General features: G+C 49.0%; 1 protein-coding gene across 2 annotated transcripts in view; it reads right to left on the reverse strand.

Moving 5' to 3' along the window:
• Window positions 1-206: 206 nt before the first annotated feature.
• Window positions 207-21,831, reverse strand: part of ZNF341 (zinc finger protein 341) — a 41,073-nt gene continuing 19,448 nt past the window's right edge. For both annotated transcript variants that reach the window (XM_087445386.1, XM_087445385.1), the window contains 7 exons: window positions 20,845-21,035; window positions 16,415-16,623; window positions 9,715-9,811; window positions 8,007-8,139; window positions 4,927-5,038; window positions 4,611-4,681; window positions 207-2,778 (listed from right to left, as the gene is read on the reverse strand). In XM_087445386.1, coding sequence (XP_087301512.1) covers window positions 2,249-2,778; window positions 4,611-4,681; window positions 4,927-5,038; window positions 8,007-8,139; window positions 9,715-9,811; window positions 16,415-16,623; window positions 20,845-21,035 — 1,343 coding nt within the window. In that variant the 3' untranslated portion in view covers window positions 207-2,248. The remainder of the gene's footprint in view (window positions 2,779-4,610; window positions 4,682-4,926; window positions 5,039-8,006; window positions 8,140-9,714; window positions 9,812-16,414; window positions 16,624-20,844; window positions 21,036-21,831) is intronic.

Genomic DNA, 21,831 nt, shown 5'->3' on the forward strand with positions numbered 1-21,831 from the left:
GATCTTCTTTTTGCTTGAGGAAGATTGTCGCTGAGCTAACATCTGTGCCCATCTTCCTCTATTTTGTATGTGGGACACCGCCACAGCAGTGGTGTGTTGAGTGGTGTGTTGAGTGGTGTGTAGGTCCACGCCCAGGATCCAAACCCGCAAACCCTGGGCCGCCAAAGCGGAGTGTGCAAACTTAACCGCTACACCATTGGGCCAGCCCCAGCAGATGTGTTTTTTAATATATCCTTTAATGTCATTGTTACAACTAAAAAAAATGTTTAATGCCTCCCATGACTCCTCCATCATGTAGAGAATAAAGCCCAATTCCTTAACCCAACATCCAAGGCTCTCTCTGACTCGACACCAACCCATATCTCAACAGAGCAAGTGGCTAAGAGCACATGGCGGCAGGCTGCCCAGCTTGAAGCCCAGCTCACTGACTTAGTAGCTGTGTGAGCCTAGGCAAGGGACTCTGCCTCTCTGTGCCTCAGTTTCCTCATCTGTAAAATAAGGAATGTAACAATTCTCACCTGATGGGGCTGAGGAGATGTGACAGAAAAGGCTTTAGCACAGTGTCCATCACATGGAAGCTTGAAGCATGTCAGCGATTATCATGATCTATCCCCTCTCCCCAGATCTCTGGTCACCCTGGACCATTCATGGGCCTTGGAACGCGACAGGCCTCGCAGTGTCATACCTCCAGATCCTCGCTTGTGCCTTGCTCTACCTGGCATGCCTTCCTCTATCTATCCATCCATCAAAACACTTTGTGTCAAGGCCCAGCTCAAACGCCACCTCCTCCAACGTTTGCTGTCCCCACTAGTCCCTCTTCTGGGCTTTTTGAGGGCCGGGTACATTTACAGCCCTCATGCCCTCAGCCGTGTACTCTGGCCTCGTTTGTCCCTCCCACTGCATCTGTCCCTTCCTGAGGATGTGGGGGCATCCGGCTTGCTCTGAGCTCCAGCCCTGAGCCCCAGCACAGATGTCTGAGGGACGTGCCAGCCTTCAAGGAAACTCGGTCACCAAACTGAGACAGCTCTGCTGTGTCCTGCCCTGTCCCCTCTCGAGCCTCAGTTTCTCCTCCTGTAACGGAGGCAATGTGGCCCAGCAGGGTGGTTGTGAAGGTACACGAGGAAACAGTGGTCAAGGCCCCTTTGCTCCCTCCCTGCCCCCTGATGAGCCTGGTTTGCTTCCTCACTGGACTAGCTGGGGAGGAGGTGGGGGCATCTACAGCCTCCAGAGGCCTGCTCAGATGGACCTCTGGCTCTGGTCAGAGTTTCTGATTCCAAACAGTCTGGGGCAAGGCCCAGGATCCCGCATTTTCAAAAGCGAGTTAAACGCCTCCCCCTGGGGGTTTCCACGGGCCATGTTCTGAAACAACTGTCTGGGAGCACCAAACCTGCTCCTTCCTTTACAACCTCTCCACGGGTAACGTTGGCCAGCACAGGCATGCAGGAGGAGCCACAGGACTGCTCAGCCCCCACACTTTGGAGGGGGGAGTGCTGCCACCTAGGGACTAAGAAAGAAACTGCCAAAGCTGAGGCCTGAGCCACATGGACACACATTTTGATAAAAACATTTATGAGCACTTTCCAAGTGCTGGGTACTATGCCAAGTCCTTTGCATACTTCATCATACTGGATCCCCATAACAGCCCTGTGAGGTAGTACTGTCGTAAGCCCCATTGTACAGATGAGGAACACAGGGCTCAGAGAGGTGAAGTGACTTACCCAAGGTCACACAGCAAGTGAGTGGCAGCACTTGGATTTGAAGCCAGATCTGGCTGATAGCTGCATTCTAACCACAACACTCGAGTGCCTCCTAAATGCCTACACCATAGAGTCATCTGGGGATGCTGCGAGGAACCGTACGTGAAAAGGTCCAGCAGATAAGGGCTCCAACCACGTCAGATCTTCCGAAGAGCAGCTTGACTTGAGGCCATCCTGAGGTGGGCGGGACCACCCTGGCTTCTCTCTTAGGTGACCCGACCACCAGCCTAGATCAGCCAGACCTTGGGCAGCTCAGGCTCAGCCATCTCTCTTGCCATCACCCCTGCCTCAGATCTCAGAATGCTGCAGGGCTTTGCAGCAGGATAGGGGACACAGCGAGGCAGCCACGGGCCAGGGTTTATAAATGACGTTCCAAAAAGACTTCAGCTGATGGCTCTCTTCCATTGGGAAGGATCTCTAGTCTGCCCCAGAGGCCCCAGACCCCAAGGTGAGCATCAGGCCGGGCTGTGGGAGCAAACGCCACGGGACCATCACTCCGAGGCCTGGATGTAGACGGGCACAGCGAGCATGGCACACGGGCCCTCGGTCCCTGCCTGCAGCTCTGCCAGCGCCAGGTTGGAGCCCAGGCCCTCGGCATGCCCGGGCACTACCAGCTCAGGTTCGCCACCCACTGTGCCACCCACTACGATGGACAGCACAGCGTCTGGCTCCGAGAAGGGCGGCTTGCCTGGGGCAGCCTCGGGCACTGGCCCAGCCCCTGTGTCCTTCAGCTCCTCCAGCCCCAGCGGGTCGGGCAGGGGGGTCACCACCTTGCACCCGCCACTGCTGCCACTGCGGGGGGCTGCCCTCCTCCGGGGGGGCCGCCGGGCTTGCAGGTCCTTGTCCCTTTGGGGGCTGAGGCGGCAGCGGTGATCCTTGAGGTATTTATGGCGGGAAAAGCCCTTGGCACAGCCAGCACAGCGGAACTTGTAGTTGCCCGTGTGGGCGCGCTGGTGCTCGGCGAGGTGGGCGCGGCGGCTGAAGGACTTGCTGCACAGGGCGCATTTGTGGAGCTTCATGCCTGGGGAGCGAGGGGAAGTCAGTGAGGCACCCAGACCCTCACCTGCAACGGTGCCTCCGCACTTGGCACAAAACCCAAAACTTCTCAATGTGCCCTACAAGCATCTATGTGACCTGGACCTGCTGCCTCCGTTCTCATCTTGCACCTTCTCCCAGCCATTCACTCTGAGCCAGCCACAAATGTTCTCCTCAAATGCACCAAGCTGGCTCCTGCCTCTGGGCCTTTGCACTTGCTGTTTCCCTCTGCCTGGAATGGCCCACTCAGTCCCCAAATCTTGGCTAACTTTCCAGGTCACCATCACATCTCTCCTCGCTGGTCTGCCTGCCTCCCCGGGGCCCCTCAGACCACTCCCTACTGGGCAGTCTTCATAAAACACACAAAGGATCACGACGTTCCCTGCTCCAAACCCTCCAGTGATTCCCCAAGTTTCCCACAAGGCCCTATGCGGTCTGACCACCCCCTTCACTTCCCAGCCCCATCCCCTCCCTCTCTCCGCCTTGCTCTCTGTGCTCTGGGCCTCCTGCCTGCCTTTCCTTATCTCAAACACCCTCTAGTCTCTTCCCTGCCTCAAGGCTCTGCACTTGCTGCTTCCTCACCCCAGAAGCCGTTTCCTGGCTCTTCTCATCCCTCAGGACTCAGCTCTCACGTCACCTGCTCAGAGAGGCCCTCCCTGATACCCGCCCCCTTCTTTCTCTGCCCCATCACTCTGTTTATATTTTCGTCTTTGCACTCAGCATACTTTCACGTAACACACTTATTTGCTTGCTTTCATTTTTGATCTCTGCCATTAAATGCTAAGCTTCCCCAGGAGGGCAGCGTGGGACTCTGTCTGATTCCCCCAAGGCACCCCAAGTGCCCGACATGCGGTAGGTTCTCAATAGTCACTCACCGAATGAATCACCAGTGCCTCCATTTCCGCCATAAAGTCAGCTCCAGCCCACACTCAGCCTGGGCATGGCCCCCTCACCCTCCCTGGGATGAAGGCTCAGAGAGGGGCCGTGACTTGCCTGAGGTCACCCAGCAGCACAGTGGCAGTGCCAAGACTCAAACCCAGGCCCTCCGTCTTTAAGTTCTCTATCTACTCTCCCAGTTTTCAAACTTTCTTTAGCCACTAAATTCTGCCTGTAAACCAGGGTTCTTAACCAGAGGCGATTTTACCCCCCAGGGGACTTTTAGCTGTCCCCTGAAGACGTTTTTGGTTGTCATAACTGTGGGGAGAGATGCTACTGAGATCTAATAGGTAGAGGCCAGGGATGCTGCTAAACATCCTACAGTGCACAGGGCGGCCCCTCAGAACAAAGAATTATCTGGCCCAAAATATCAACAATGCCGAGGTTGAAAAACTCTGTTCTAGACCAAATGGTATGTGGAAAGCCAGCCAAGCTGCTCTGGGGAAGCAGCAGCCCCCAGGGAAGCCCCCTGGAGCCCCCAGGAAACTGAGGAGTGGTGTGGAGACCCCTGCTCCACACCCCAGCTGCCCTGCTTTGCCAAGAAGACCGAGGAACCTTCCCGGCCATGTCTCTGACCGAGGCAGAATCTGATCTCCCTCCATCCTGATCCACACCGCACCACAATGGGCAGCTCTCTGACTCTCAGTTCTGTCCTCTCAGGTCGCCTTCCCCCTCAGCCCGCAGGACTGTGTCTGACTCACCTCTTACACCCTGAGGGCCCTGACACAGGCTTGGCTCACGGCTCACGTGAATGAAAGTCTGTTGGCGGGAATGTACCAGGTAGGGATAATAAGCCTCATAGGATGTGTCTGCTTTTCTGGGGGGCCTGCCAGGGGACTAGAGCTGAACCAGACCCTCCTGGCAGGTCTACGAGCCACTTACCTGAGTGGGAGAGGATGTGAGCCTTCAGCTTGTCTGGCCGGTTGAACTCTTTGCTGCAGCCTGTGTGTGTCCTGGAACCCAAAGGCACCGGTCAGGGGCCTCACCAAGCTCGGGACGCTCTTCTTGCCCTTCTGCTAGCCCTAGGCATGGGGGACCCCTGTCCACCCTAAGGGCTGGGCAAGGAAGCAGGGCGGGGAGTGGTGTAGGCAGGCAGGGCCCAGGACCAAGGGAGCGAGGGCCTCCAGCTCGCAGACCTGACATCTCTCTGTCCCCCGGGGGGAGCCTGCCCCTCCCACCACGCTCCCATCCTACTCACGAGAAGGGGCATTTGTACTTCTTGAACGGCTCATGGATCAACATGTGTCTCTTCAGTTTGTCCTTGCGGTTGAACGCGGACTCGCACACCGAGCATTTGTAGGGCTTCTCACCTGCAGGAGACACAGTCGGGGATGAGGGTCCTGTGAGAGGGAGTCTGCACGTGGGGCACAGGGAGTCCCCGCTAGAGGACAGCAGCTCCTCCAGGAACGCGGCCTGGGAGAAAATAGCCTCTCCCATTCCTCATGACTTTGCCAAGGAGCAGAGGGGGCTATTTTAGACAGGGGGGTCAGGAAAGGAGAACAATGGGGAGGCCAGTGTGGCTGGAATGGGGGTGGGGTGGGGTGGGGATATGAGACAGAAGATGAGGTCAGCGAGGCAGCCAGCTGGGCCCAACAGGGAGGGCCTGGAAGGCCAAGGAAGGACTTTGGCTTTTACTCTGAGCCAGATGAGAAGCCACCAGAGGGGGAGAGCAGAGGAGGGACAGGATCTGATTTAGAGGTTCCCAGGCTCCCTACGGCCGCGTGTAGACAACAGACTGAGGGGGTGAGGGTGGAGGCAGGAAGGAGGGCAAGAAATGAAAAGCAGAATCAGCAGCCTTGACCAATGGATTAGCTGAGGGGGGCGGTGAGAGGAAGGGAAGAGGCAAGGATGAGTGTAAGGTGTGGGCCGAATGACAGGGTGGGTGGCCATGGCATTTACTGAAATGGTTCGCCACGGGAGAGGGGGCATTACACCTTATCTAATTGAATCCTTGCAGAAAACCATGAGGTAACTACTATCATTATCCCCATTTTATAGATGAGAAAACTGACGTTCATGGTCTACACCTAGCGGTTGGGGGAGCTAAGATTCCAGCCCAGCAGTGTGATCCAGAGCCCACCTGGGTCACCCCAGATCACCCCAGTGCAGAACCCATTGTTGGGGGGTGCTCTCACCTGACAGGGGGCAGGGGTCACAACCTGCCCTGTTACTGGGCTGTTTTGATTTCCTGCCATTATTCCTCCTTATTCTCCCTCTGGAATGAATAAAGTACTTTTGAAAAATGCCAGCTCCCCAGCGATTAAGGAAATTCTGGTCCTTACAATAGAATGCTCTGCAGTCATTAAAAAGATTACAGTCACTCTGTGTTTTCTGATCTGGAAAGATCTCCTGGACATATTGCTAGAGGGAAAAGAAAGCTGTAGAACAGCTTAATACAGTCCCAGTTTTGCTAGAAAAAAATACAATCTCCACAGTCCAAAAAAGCCCCAGCCATATGTGTTTGTATATATACAGAATATGCAGGGAGAAAGGTGCGGGAGGGTACACACCACGCTGTCAGCAGCAATTAGGATTTGAAGGGGGAATTTACCATTTTACTGTATGTACTTCTAGACTGCTTCCATTTTTACAACAAGCATGAATTACTTGTGAATAATAATAATAATTTTTAAAACCATAAAGAGAGTAGTTTGGTAATATCTATCAAAATTACCAATGCATCTATTTTTATTTCTTCTTTTATTGTGGTAAAATATTCATAACATAAAATTTACCATTTTAACCACCTTTAAGTGTACAGTTCAGAGGCATTAAGTATATTCGCATTGTTGTGCAACCATCACCACCATCCATTCCATAACTTTTTCAACATCCCAAACTGAAACTCAGTTCTGCATATATGTTTTAACCTAGCACTTGCACTGCTAGGAATATACACTACAGATATACTCTGAAAAGCTTGCCAAGGGACCCACACAGCATTGTGTGTACAAACTAACAGCTGAAAAATAATTTGAGTATCCCATAGTGAACTGGTTAAACAAAAGATGGTAAATGCAGCAGAATACTATGCAGTTGAGAAAAAGGAGGTACTATTAGGGAACATCTTCAAGGTATATTGATAGGTGAAGAAAAAAAAGGTACATAATGGAATTATCGTATGTGTTCATTTGTGTAAAAGTAAACAAGTGTTTTGTATAGTAAAATAAAACTAGAATGACCCAGGCTAGATCACTAATAGCTATTACCTTTGGGGAGAAGTAGGAATATTTTTCAAACTTCAAACTGCAAGTCACAACCTGTTGGTAATTATTTTAACAACCAAAATTGAACAGAATAGAAAATACTGCTCTGTGAAACTTTTGTTTCAATATATTCTATGTGTATATATGTTTCCTGAATTGCAATATAAAATGTATTTTTTACCATAGGTCATAGTAAAAAAAAACAAACAAACAAAATCGAAAAACATTTGGATTGTTCATCTGACGTGCAAGTGGGGTTTATTTTCATTATATATGCTTTGAATTGTCAAGGATTTTCTCCTCAAGTTTTCTCAATCTTTTTTTTTTTTTTTTTTTGGTGAGGAAGATCAGCCCAGTGCTAACATCTGCCAATCCTCCTGTTTTTTATTTTTTATTTTTTTTTGCTGAGGAAGACTGGCCCCAGGCTAACATCCATGCCCATCCTCCTCCACTTTATAGGAGACGCCGCCACAGCATGCCTTGCCAAGCGGTGCGTCGGTGTGCGCCCGGGATCCGAACTGGTGAACCCCGGGCCGCCGCAGCGGAGCACACGCACTTAACCGCTTGCGCTACTGGGCCAGCCCCTCAGGTTTTCTCAATCTTTCGATCCTTTTCAACGAAAAAGAAAAGCAAAAATTTTTAACTAATAAAAAAATATTTTAAAGATTAAAAAAAAAAAGTCATTGTGTCTCAACTAGGGAACCAAGGAGAGAGGGTTTTGTCCAGGTTTGGGTGGGAATTTTGCAGTGAGAACAGCGCCCCCACCCCCAGGAGCTCAGAATGGTCTAAGGGGCTGACTCTCAGGGGGCAGAGCCAGGAGTCCCCCACCAGCCTCCAGGGGCTCATCTCTGCTCTAGTGTTGGCGGGAACCCCTTGTTCACTTGAGAGGGCAGGTGGGTCAGGGCCAGGAAGGAGGTGGGAGGGGCTGGAGGAAGGAAGGGAGCAGGAGGGGGAGGGAGAAGAGGGCTGAGGGGAGGGGGAGGGAAGCCAGAGGGGGATGGGAGGAGAACAGAGGGGGTTGGGGGAAGGGCAGGAGGGCAGGTGGGAACCAGGGTGCGGGCAGGGCACCCACCTGAGTGGATGTGAGCGTGCAGCTTGAGGTAGTGCTCCCGCCGGAAGAGCTTCTTGCACACCTGGCACTTGAACCTGCCCCCACTGCCATGGGTGGGCAAGTGACGCCGCAGGTAGCGCTCGCAAGGAAACACCTTGTAGAAGAGAGGATCGGCTTCAGGTCGACTCACCAGCCCTCACCACCTTCTGAGCTCAACAGGCCCCTTGTTTCCAGCCCCTGTGGAAACACCTTCCTTTCTGCCCTCCAGGGCTCAGGGCCCCCAACGTCAGGCTCAGCCCCGAGAACCCCATGGTTCCCACTACTTACCCATAAGCCCAGTCAAAACATGCCTATTCTGAGTTTCTGCCCAGGCTGTTCTTCTACCTAAAGGGCCTTTCTCTCTTAGTCTGACAAACTCCTACTCATCCTTCAAGACCCAACTCAAGTGTCACTGCTTCTGTGAAGCCCTCCCTGACTCCATGATGCCACGCCAGACAAAGCAAATTCCGCCCTTGAATGTCCACCCAAGTTTTTAAAGTCAGCATTTAACCCACTGAATTATAGTCCTTTGCTTACACGGCATCTCCAAGAGGACAGAGAGGGGCTTTCGTTCCCCAACACAGGGCCTGAGGCAAATGACAGACAAGTAAGGAATGAGTGAAAAAATGAACAAATAACTGAATAACCAAATATCTCCTTCCTGCCCCGTTATACAAAGGGCATTCATTAATTTTTTTCACTCATTTGGTATAGAGAAGTGGTCAAGGGCGCAAACCCAACTGCCCCACTACTTATTAGCACCACCATTTCCTAGCTGAGTGACCTTTCTGTGCCTTGGTTTCCCCATCTGTAAAATGGGGATAGTAATACTATGCCTACTCCCAGGATTAAATGAGCCAATTCAGGTAAAATGCTCAGAACAGCATCTGGCACATGGTTCTTGATCAATTGATGATACCTTTTATTTGGACCATAAATTCCAAAGCTCAAAATTAGACTCTATACTTAGAAACATCTCCAAGGAGGCCAGAGTGAAACCAGGGCTGTCCTGGAAAATCTGCCATGTAAGGTTGTAAGAAAATGAGTAGGATAGAGAAACAAGTAAAACACAGCAGGGGGATGCAATCAGCACAATGCAGACTCCGGGAAACTCCACAGGACCAACGGCCCAATTTCTTCGACAAATAAATTGAAAGAAAAAACAAAAGTAGTACTGGAGGGGGCACCTGTAGATTAATAGAAACGTTGGTCGTATCAACCAATTGCAATATATGGACTTGATTCAAACAAACTTTATGAAAATTATGATGCTTCTGAGACAAGTGGAAATTGGAACACTGCCTGAATATTTGGTGATATTAAGGGACAGGCTCTAGTGAGGGCTTCCAGAGTCACTGACAAGAAGAACCAATAATAACAAGGGTAATAACACATCAGGAAGCTGGAGACCGCTGCTCAGTCACTGGGCCTGGGCCCAGGCTGGGCCTCGCCCCCAGCAGCCTGGCCTGGCCTGGCCCAGCAGCAGCCCTGGGATGGCCCACTGGTGTCTGACGGTCAGATGGGCCAGGCAGAGCTCTTACTCTTCGAAGACGAAGTGTGGTCTGTGGAGACAAGCCCAGGCTTTGCCTGCACCACTGAGGTAGGAGGGGAGAAGGAGCTGGTGACGTGTTCGCTCCACCACCTCTCGCCTCCTGCTGTCGGCCTGGCAGGAAAGGGTGGTGGTACCCACCTTTTGGCAGTGCGGGCAGGGGAAGTTGTGAGTGGCGGTCTGCAGATGGTGCTCCAGGGCCTCGGGGGTGGAGTATTTGTTGACGCATTTGACACACCTGAACAGGAAGGAGAAGGAGAAGTAAGAGAGCAGTGTGCTGCGGGAGGGGGGCTGGACACACCCAGCAGGCGCAGGAACCAGCCACTGCCCTCGCCCAGGGCCAACGTTAGGAGGCAAAAATCTTGCATTTAATTCATTCTCGAATCAGTCCACTCTTCGTGCGTGCCACTGCCTCCACCCTAGTCCAAGCTGCCATCGTCTCTCGCTCCGACGTGTGCAGTAGCCTCCTCACCGGCCTCTCTGCCCTCCCTGCCCTTCCACCCCCTGTAGTCCACTCTCCACAGGGGAGCCAGCAGGAGCCTTTAAAAATCAAAATCAGACTTTGTCACACCCTTCTTAGAAGTCCCCACTTGGCCTACAGGCCCCACTGGCCTGACCCACCCCCAGCTCTCAGACTCCATCTTTCCCCACGGCCCACCTCACTCGCTCTGCTCCAGCCACCCTGGCCTCCTTGATGTACCCTGAAGACACCAAGCTCAATCCCACCTCAGGGCCCTTGCACTTGTGTTCCTGTGATCTGGAACACCCTTCCCCAAGTCTTCCCCTGTGCATCACCTTCTCATTCTTCATGTCTCAGTTCAAATGTCACCTCCCTGACCACCCTGTCTCAAGCTGCCACCCACTGCCCACCCCCAGCCACTCCCTACAATGTCACCCAGTTTTATTTTCTTCTTAGCACTTATTATCTAGAATTATTTTATTTATTTGCTTACTTGATTATCATCTGTCTCCTCCACCAGCACGTGGGCTCTGGAGGCAGGGACCATATCTGTCCTGTTCACAACCTACTCTCAGCACCAGTGACAATCTGTTACGTGACAGGCAAGGATCCAGGCCAGGCTCCTTCTCATCTCTGACCCTCAGTTTCCTCATCCATAAAAGGAGATGGGAATCCCAAATGGACTTGTCCCTCGTTCACTCTTAAGATTGTCACAAGAGTCAAAGGACACAACTGCACCAAACAGCTCATAAACCACAAAGCACTATAAACACGGTCTTCACTCTTAACACCACTGCGGCTCACGTGCCTGCAAAACAGCAGATTTAGGTCATAAGCCCCTCTGAAGAAAAGAACCCACCGTCTCCCCACCATGGAAACATTTGCCAGGAAACCGACCCGTTTACGACACAGTCCCCGTGAGGAATGCCACAGGTAGGTGGGCAATTCATGCCAAAAACAGAAACATGGGCCCCACCATCTGTACACCAGAGCCATCACGGGAAAGCCGCAGGCAGGCTGCACCTGTGGCGGGCCCAGGGGACCCCTCAGACCACACACTGAAAACCACAGGCTAAACCCCTCCAGATGGCAGGAAAGAAAGAGGAGGCGGAGCGGGAGCGGAGCTACAAGGAGGGCAGAGACCTCGCAAGCTGGCGGGAAGGAGGGTACGAGCACAGGAAGAGCACAGGCTTCAGTGGGGAAGAAACTAGATTTGTGTGTGAGGTAGTTTAGCAACAACCACGGAAATTAAAACTCTCAGCTAGTGGCATAGCGGTTAAGTTCCCGCGCTCCGCTTCGGTGGCCCGTGATTCGCAGGTTCGGATCCCCGGCACAGACCTACGCACTGCTTATCAAGCCATGCTGTGGCAGGCATCCCACATATAAAGTAGAGGAAGATGGGCACGGATGTTAGCTCAGGGCTAATCTTCCTCACCAAAAAAAAAAAAAAAAAAAACCTCTCAGCTAGAAATACCACCCTAACTAAGTCATCCAAGGTAACCACCCCAGCAACGGCGCAAACCCACATCATGTGTCTCCTGATATAAGGTGCTGAGAAGGACATGGCGTCCCTCTGTGATATTCCTGCCAAAAGTCCCAATCCTGGTCTAACCTGAGGTCACATCAGACAAACCCAAACCAAGAACATTCCACAAAATAACTGGCCTATACTGTTCAAATATATCAAAGTCACAAAAGACAAAGACAGAATCAGGAACGGTTCCAGCCTAAAGGAGACAAAAGAGACACGACAACTGAAGGCAAAGTGTGATCCTGGATTGGATCCTGGGCCAGAAAAAAACATTTTTTTCTTTGTCTACAAAGCATGTTATTGGAACAACTGGAAATTTTTTAATGAGGTCTGGAGATTAGATAACAGAATTGTATTGAGTTAGCTTCCTGATTTTTATAACTACACCATGCTCATGTAAGAGGTTATCCTTGTGTTTAGAAAACACACACTAAAGAGAAAGAGAGGGCCGGCCCCGTGGCTTAGCGGTTAGGTGCGTGCGCTCCGCTGCTGGTGGCCCAGGTTCAGATCCCGGGCGCACACTGACCCACCGCTTCTCCGGCCATGCTGAGGCCGCGTCCCACATACAGCAACTAGAAGGATGTGCAGCTATGACATACAACTATCTACTGGGGCTTTGGGGGAAAAAAATAAATTAATTAAACAAAAATAATAAAAATAAAGGTGAGCACGAGGACAGGCAGAGGAACAAGGAGAAAGATTGTGCTCACCCACCTTTAAAAAAAATAAAAAAAATAAAGAGAAAGGGAAAAAGAACATCATGCCTGCAAATTATTCTCAAATAGCTCAGAATATGATAAAGCAAATGTGGTAAAAAGTTAACATCTGGGTGAAGGGTATATGTGGGAATTCTTTGTACTATTATTGCACCTTTTCTGGAAGTCTGAAATTATGTCAAAATAAGTTTAAAAAGAACATTTCCTGAAAGCGATTGCCCGTGGGATGTGGAAGGGGGTCGGGGTGGACAGGGAATTCATTTTCACTCTATGCCCTTTGGTAGTTTTCAAATATTGCATTGTATGCATATAACAACTATTTTTTGAAGTGAGTAATTAATCTTTTTAAGACTCCCCTTTGATCTTTGACCTGCAAAATCACTTCTAGGAACTTATTTACCAATGCGCAAAGATGTATGTCCACAGTCGTTCCCTGCAGCGATGTTGGTAATAATGAAACACAGGAAATAAACCGGCTGTCCCCAAGCAAGGGACGGGTTGAATAAATTACAGCACGTCCCATACACGGGAATACTAAGTAGCTGTTTAAGAGGAAGAGGCAGGTCTGTTTGTGCTGAAATGCAAAGATATCCATATCATAGCTTCAAGCGCAACAGTTTTAAGTGATAACACCAGGTGCACAGAGTGATCCTATTAAGTTTCAATCTGTTTTCAGAAGTTGTTGGGCCGGCCCCGTGGCTTAGTGGTTAAGGCGGCCCGGGTTCGGATCCCGGGCGCTCACCGACACACCGCTTCTCCGGCCATGCTGAGGCCGCGTCCCACATACAGCAACTAGAAGGATGTGCAACTATGACATACAACTGTCTACTGGGGCTTTGGGGGAAAAAAATAAATAAATAAAATTATTTAAAAAAAAGAAGTTGTGCGATGGGAAGATGGTGTGATGAACTGTCACCAAATTCAGTGACTGTGTTTGGGATGACCTGACTCAAATATAGCCTGTGATATTTATCTCTCTATCCGTATCTGTAAACATGCTTATTACAGATATATACCAAAGGACAGGCATCAAGAGATTAACAGGGGTTATCTTGGGTGGCAGGGTTTTGTTTTTAGTTTTTGTGTGAGTCTTGTAAAAATCCTTTTCTCTGCATTGAACATGGATGACTTTTGTAATTAGAAAAAAAATCAATAAATCTTATTTCTAAATGGAATAAGTAAATATACAGCACATATATAGTGACATGCATGACATTCACTTGACAGGTTTGGGGAGGCACCATGGGCAGGTAAGGCAATGTGACCCAAAGGGAGCAGAGCAGCTAGACTGACGGGGCCTGGCTCCCTGAAAATGGGAAGAAGCCACCACACCTGCTCAAATGTTACCCTGAGAGAGAATAAACTCTCACCTTGTTTAAGCCACTGTTATTTTGGGTCTCTGTTGCAAGCAGCTAAACCTATATCTAAATTATACAAATAATAAAAATTGCAGCATTAATATTTATTAAGTACTTATTATGTTCCAGGCACCATGTCTAAGTGCCTTATACTAGTCTTACATGATTCTTATAAAAAATCCAACAGGGTAGACACTATTGTATCCCCATCTCACAGATGAAGAAACTGAGGCTCAGAGTGGCTGAATACCTTGCCAAGGTCATCCATCAGGTACGCAGTAGAGCTGAGATTTGAGCACAGGCAGGTGTCCACAGAGCCCTTATCATTACCCAGGACACCATTAAACCCTGAGGCCATCCAGATGGTGGCCTGCCTCCCTGCTTACTTTCGGGCCAGCAGCTCCAACAGCTACGAAGGGCCACTGCCACTCTAACCTTGGCGAGAGAACCTGGGAGAAGTTATTGACTAAGGGAACAGGGCCTTCAGCATTGGGCTCAACTCTCAGCTTGCAAACTCCAAGACCAGAGCTATGAGGCTTCCAAGATCCTAGACCAGAGTCTGAATCCCAGCTCTCTGCTGACATTATTATTCTGGTGGGCAGGTCACTTCTCCTCTGTGAAGCTCAGTGTCTTCATCTTCAAAATGGGGATAACACCACTGCTAGGGACTAAACTGTGTCCCTCCAAAATTCATATGTGGAAGCTCTGACCCTTGATGCGATGGTATTAGGAGGTGGGGCCTTTGGGAGGTGGTTAGGTTTAGGTGACATCATGACAGTAGGGTTCTCACGATGAGATTAGTGCCCTTATAAGAAAAGACCAGAGAGAGAGGGCGCCCTCTCTCTCTCACGTGCCTATGGTATTTTGTATAGCAGCCCGAGCTGACTGATACAACCTGCCTCCCAGGACTGCAGGGATCAATGTCCCTAAGTCAGAGCTTGGCCCATGGTGGGTGCTCCCTTCCTTTTACTTGGCATCTCACTCCAGAGAGCCACAAGAACTCACAGATAATCCACAGATTGAAAGGGCAAAAGCAAAAGAAAATGCCCTCTGAGTACAAATGGGAATTATTCATCATTAACCAGAAATCTCCATCCCTTGGCTGATCAAAGCCTCACCTGGCTTTCCTGCCTCTCTGGGCCCATCTCCCAATTTCCCCCCCAGGCCCCATCTCAACAACCCCTTCTACTTCCACTCTACACAACAGTTCTTCTAAACCACTGGCTATTTTATTTTATATTTCTACACTTGTTGTTCCTCCTAAGAATGCATTCCACCCTACCCACTATGTCCCTAGCAAACTCCTACTCATCCTTCAAACCCCAGTTCAGATATCACTGCTCCTGGGACACCTTCCCTGCCCTACCTCCCACTGTGGTACATCTATACCTTATATACATATCTATGGTAGCATTTTATCACAGTTATGGTAAGAATATTTACACACCTGTCTCCCTAAGCAGCCCATGAATTTTAAACTCAAGGTCTGTATGTATTTATCCCTGAACCCCCAGAAGCCTCACTCAGGAGTTACAGGGGGGCCCCATTAACAGAGGTCATCAGCCAAGTCCCTGCAGGTATAAGTTTGTACAGAGAAGCAAAAGCCATTCTAACATGAAAATACCCACTAATGAACTGAAAGGAGTCCCCAGACGAACACCCCTCCTTGTTTTTCACTAATATCTATCCCCATGCACTCTGTGCTGGGCTTCGTGGGGCAGATGCGCAGCAGAATGAGTGCAGGGCAAAGGTGTGGGATTTCACAGAAAGTGAGGTTGGATATCTGCACATAATACCATCGACAAAGGAGAGTCTGGAAGAGGGACCGAGAACAATCCAGGAAGAGAAACTCGACAAGGATGATCACAGGATCGATAGCTCCAGACAGAGTGATTTGAAGATCTAAGGATTAAAAGCATGTGGCAAAACTGAGGGAGCCTTCATCACTTCTGCCAAAGGGACCCCCTATATGCCCGCAACAGAAGACTAAAGCGATGTGAAGGACTGTCAGAAAAAAGTACCCCCAGGGCCGGCCCCGTGGCTTGGTGGTTAAGTGCGCGCGCTCCGATGCTGGTGGCCCGGGTTCGGATCCCGGGCGCGCACCGAGGCACCACTTCTCCGTCCATCCTGAGGCCGAGTCCCACATACAGCAACTAGAAGGATGTGCACCTATGACATACAACTATCTACTGGGGCTTTGGGGGGAAAAAATAAATAAATAAAATCTTTAAAAAAAAAAAAAGAAAAAAGTACCCCCCAAAAAATCTACACTTGATTCAATTCTGGTTCATTCTAAGAATCAGCGTATAGCTTCAACTTTAACTTAAATTTTATAGATTATGAACATGAATCTTATTTTTATGATTTTTGCTTTCAAATATGTGCATGCTCATTCTTTTTGCATTCTAAGAATCAGTGTACGATTCCAACTGTAACCAAAATTTTGTAGATTATCAGACAAAATAATATTTTCATAATACTTTTAGTTTAGAAAAAAATCAAATCTATTTTCCACTAGGAACGAGAAAAGACTGGCTTCCCTTTTTTAGGATTTTTTTTTTTTAGGATAAATGTCTGCCAAGTTGAAGGATGATAAAAGGGCCAGCATCTTTTCCCCCACCAGTGCCGAGGCCCAGAACCCACTCTTCCAGGCTGGACCCCGGCCTGGAGCCTCAGTTTCCCCTGTGAGGTGTCGCACTGGTCCTGCGCAGTCAGAAGCACCCAGGCCGCACCCCGGGGGCGCCCTGCGGAGGGAGGGAGACGCGAGGGCACGCACTTGTAGACGGCGCTGCCCTTCTTGGGGCTGTGCTGCGGCAGGAGGCTGTGGGAGTACTGGTGCACGCCCAGGTCGTACAGCGACGGGAAATCCTTGCCGCAGAGGTGGCAGCGGTAGCTCAGCTCCTCCTGGTGGCTCTTGATGTGCTCCAGAAACGCGTCGAGCTTCGGGAACGTCTGGGCACAGCTTTTGACCACACACTTGTACACCTGGAGGGAAGACGTGGGGCAGGTGAGCGGAGGCAGGAGAGCTGCCTGCACTGCCCCCCCGCCCTGTGGCACCACCCTGAACACGGCTGGTGGACCACCCAACCGCTCTCCCCCTGCTCCCCTGCTGCTGGAGCCCCAGTTTTATTTTGATTAGAGGGTCCTCTCCTCTCAGCCAGTCACAATGGCCTCATGACCCTTCCCTCAGGCTCTGTGTGGCCTGGGTATACTTAGAAAATTACCCAAACCTAGAAACACAGTGAAAAGATGACATCGTGTCCTTCCAATGTCATGCTGGAGCAGTGGCTCTCCAGCTTGAGTGCGCACCACAGTAACAGATCGCGGGGCACCACCCCCAGAGCACCCCATTCAGCAGGTCCGGGCAGCCCGAACACTATGCCCATCCTAACAAGCGCCCGTGATGCTGAAGCTGCTGGGCCGGGGACCTCACTTTGAGAACTGCTGTCCAACCAGCCTGCCCATGGTCATCTCACTCTCTGAGGGATGCAGCTTGTTCTGACTATTTACCATTGATGAGGATCCAGACTCTAAAGTTAACCACTACTAACCGTAGAAAACTGATTGATGTAAACGACTTTTGTCAGGTAGAAAGGATAACTCCAAAGGTCACGGGTTGTGTTGCCCTGTAGCACATCAACCAGATTTGTATCTAACTTAGCAATCTTATTTCAGTATTCCTTTTTTCACTGACATAGTTATATATAGGTATAAATATCAGTGTCTCATATCCTCTTTGAACTGGCTTTGTCATCCTTCCAATTCCCTCACTAATGAGTTATGCAAAATTCTGACTCACGTTCACTGTGTTATTTGTATGAGAATTATGCTTTTAACATTTTGAAAATTATACTTTGACAAGTGATACACACTCCTGGTTGCCTACACGATTCCACACGTTCCTTCTTCCTAACAAAGTGAACCCTGATTTGCTCAGGGTGGCAACATGCCCAGTTAAAACACTTGATCCTCCTGGCTCCCTTGCATCTAGTGTCAGCCACATGACTCCTTTCTTGCCAATGATATAGAGGTAGTAGTCTTTAAGGAAGGCATCACTCCCAGAACAAAAAGGCAAAAGCTTCCTGGGAGAAATCCCCTCTGCTTTTTGCATTTGTCCTGACTGGAATACAGATGTGATGGCTAGAGATATAGTAGCCATCCTGCAACCTTGAGAGCTACTTGCTAAGGATGGCAGAACAGAAGCCAGAAGAAGCCTGAGTCCATGATGACACACCGGACCTGCTACAAAAGCGCAACACTGCCTACTTACGGACTTCTTGGGAAAGAAATAAAACTCTAACTGATAAGCCAGTTTTATACTATTTGCAGCAAAATATATATTCCTAAATGATAGGGCACACGCACTGGCTCTGACCCATGAGACAGCCACAGAGGGCTTCTGGGAAGGTTTCCTTACTCCTAAAAACGACACAGAGGGTGGCCCTGCAGCCTAGTGGTTAAGTTTGGCCTGCTCCGCTTTGGCAGCCCGGGTTCGGTTCCCAGTGTGGACTTACACCACTTGGCAACAGCCATGCTGTGGCAACGACCCACATATAAAATAGAGGAAGAGTGGCAGAGATCTTAGCTCAGGGAGAATCTTCCTCAGCCAAAAAAAAAAAAGACACAGAAAAGATAACCCCCTTTTGCTCATGGATAATACTGTGTCTAGACTGCTGCCTAGAAAGAGTGACCACCACCCCAGGACCACAGGTGAGCCATCAGCAGAGGACAAGGCCACACCTGAGATGGCGGAGACAAGAGCTGGAAAGACACAGGGTCCTTGATGCTGGGTTGAGTCAACTGACTACCTCAGGCCCAGAGCTGCCCTATCTTGAGTTTTCTTCTTCTGTGAGAAGACAAACTTCCGAATTGTTTAAGCTAGCCTGAGTCAAAGTTTTCTGTGATTTTCCCCAAGGATATCCTAACTTAATTCCATCAGTGCCCCTGCTATGAATCTATTATAAGGAAAAAGTCAGAGATGTGGACAAAGATTTGACTGCAATGATGCTCACCATAGTTTTGTTTATAATAGCAAAACTCAGAAAATCACCTAAATTTTCAACAATAGGGGATTTTTTAAAAAGGTAGCCATTAAAAATTATGTTTTTTAAAGCAATAGAGACATGAGAAAATGCTCAGAATATAAAATTAGGTTAAAAAATAGAAAGCACAAATCTCAAAAAAGAATTTACGCTGAGTGAAAGAAAGCCAATCTCAAAAGGCCACATACTGGATGATTCCATTTATACAACATTCTCAAAATGATAAACTTGTAAAGATGGAGAACAGATTAATGGTTTCCAGAGGCTAAGTATGTTGATGGTGCGGGAGGGTGGGTGTGACTAATAAGGGGCAGCATGAGGGACCATGATTGCAGTGGTGGCTCCACAAATCCACACAGGTGATAAAATGACGTAAAACCACACATGCACTTTATACCAAGGTCAGTGTCCTGCTTTTGGTATTGAGCTATAGTTAGGTAAAATGTAACCACTGAGGGAAACTGATCGAATGGTATAAGGAACCTCTCTGTACCATCTTTGCAACTTCCTGTGAGTCTATAATTCTTTCAAAATAAAAAGTTAATAAAAAAGCTATCTCAAAAACAAAGCACAATTTAGAATTACGTGTGTATACAGATCCCAATTAGAATTTAAAGAAAAACACAGAAACTCCACAAAAGATACTAGATTTTGTGCTGCATTACTGGGAGGACACATTGCAAGGTGGTTAATGACGTGGGGTCTGGAATCAAACAAATGTGGCTTTGAACCCTGACTCAGTCACTTCCTGGCAGTGTGACTGTGGAGGGGTCATTTCACCCCTCTGAGCCTCAGTTTCTTCATCTGGATATACTGAAAATGCCTATCTCTAAGGTTGTTATGAGGATTAAATAAAATATTGAATGTAAAGCACTTAGCAGGGTGCCAGGCATATAATAAATAACAAATGTTAACCTATACATTCCCTAGACTTTTCTTTTCTTTTTTTTTTTTTTTTGTGAGCAAGATTAGCACTGAGCTAACATCTGTTGCCAATCCTCCTCTTTTTGCTGAGGAAGATTGGCCCTGGGCTAACATCGGTGCCCATCTTCCTCTACTTTATATGTGGGACACCTGCCACAGCATGGCTTGATAAGCAGTGTGCAGGTCCATGCCCAAGATCTGAACCCGTGAATCTCAGGCCACTGAAGTGTAGTGCGTGAACTTAACCACTACACCACTGGGCCGGCCCTTTAGACTTTTCTGAATTTTTAAATTTTATATTGGGTATATGATACATTTATAAGGAGAAAAAAAATAACAATAAATGTTATTGTAAAAAATAAAGAGTGGAACAGAGTTACCATATAGCCAGCAATTCCACTTTAAGGTTTATACCCAAGGAATTGAAAACATATGTTCCTACAAAAACCTGTACATGAACGTCCATAATAGCATTATTCACGATAGCCAAAAAACAGAAACAACCCAAATGTCTACTAACTGATGAAAGGATAAACAAAATGTGCTATATCCATACAATGGAATACTATTCTGCCATAAAAAGGAATAAAGTACTGATACATGCTACAACATGGATGAACCTTAAAAATATTACATCAAAAGGCCATATACAGTATGATTCCATTTATATTAAATGTTCAGTATAAGCAAATCCATAGAAACAGAAAATAGATTTGTGGTTATCAGGCTGGGGGCAGGGGGGAGTGACTCCTAACAGGTACCGGGTTTCATTTTGAGGTGATGAAAATGTTCTAGAATTAGATAGTGGTGATGGCTGCACAACCTTATGAATATACTAAAAACCACTTAAATGTACACTTTAAAAGGGGTGAATTTTATGGTATGTGAATTATATCTCAATTAAAAAAAAAAGACCGTAGTCCTAAATCCCCATAGGTAGGTTTTTAGACATTAGATCTTCTCAGGGTATTAAGAATTTTTCCTGTGTCTCATTCCTTCATTAGATGACCCTCGAGAGATGGGCTTCCTCCCCTAGGCTAGCACTATAGTGGAGCAGTAAGCTGGCCCCACCCAGGCAGAATAAAGGCGGAAGGTTGGCCCATCATGGGTGGTTAGATTGTAGCTCAGAGCAACTGAGGGCCACTCCTGTCCCTTTCCAGGCCGTGTTCAAGACCTCGGCACCAGCCAAGGCTCATGACTAGGGTGGCTGTGGCCCCCTCACTGCCCGCCACCCACCTACCTGCTCGTCCTTATGCTGGGTCATGTGGGACTTGAGCTGGAAGTAGGTGCTGAACTTGCTGGGGCAGAACTGGCACAGGTAGGAGCTATCGATGAGGACCACCTGCTTGGCCTCCAGCTTGTCCCCCTCATCCTCGCCGGCTGTGGGCAAGGCCTGGGGCTGCGGGGCGCTTGATAGGGGCGGACCCAACTCTGTGGGGAAAGTCAGGGAGGGGAGGCAGTGAGAAGGACAGAGGAAGAGTCAGGACAGAGAGCCACGCCGTTCGGGAAGGATCCACGGAGCCCCTCCTGCGTGCTCCGCCGCGTTCACCCCCACCTAGCTCAGGCCTGATGTCGGACACTGTACTCAAGACACTGCACTCACATTCAGCTGGTGTGAACTGATACAGCCATTCCAGGTGCTAAAATACCGAAATACTTACATTCCGACTGATGAAAAGCTATTGCCTCAAGTCTCCCCTCCCTGGCCTTCCCCTCGGACACTCCAGATCTTTCCACGGTTGTTAAAAATCCTGAACGCCACTTCTAGCTGTATTCACCAGGCCTCCCCAGCTCCTTGTTCGAATTACAATCATTTGTTTCGTTGCTCTTCCCTCACACTCCCTGAGGACAGCGGCCTGGCACATAGTAGGCCTCCACAAATGTTTGCGAAATGATTGAACCCTTGGTGCTAAGTGCTGCAGGAGTTTCGAAAGAAATGGAAGAAATGGTTTCTTCTCCAAGGAACTCACAAAAACTCAGAGGGCACACACAGAATGGCTAAACACACAGCAGGACTAGTTCCAACAGGGGGTTCATATAGAAGTGGCCATATGTTGCTTGTGCAGCAAAACACTCCCTTCCTTAGCATGTATGTGACAGGCGTTGCTCACCTATGGGGCTGCCCAGGAAGGCCCCGGCCTTACACTGTCCAGCAGAGTGGCCACGAGCCACACGTGGTGACTCAGAACTCAAAATACAGCCAGTCCAAATCCAGATGTGCCATAAA

Source organism: Ceratotherium simum, chromosome 21 (genome assembly GCF_057802395.1).
Source record: "Ceratotherium simum simum isolate JZ-2026a chromosome 21, ASM5780239v1, whole genome shotgun sequence".
Taxonomy (NCBI): Eukaryota; Metazoa; Chordata; class Mammalia; order Perissodactyla; family Rhinocerotidae; genus Ceratotherium; species Ceratotherium simum.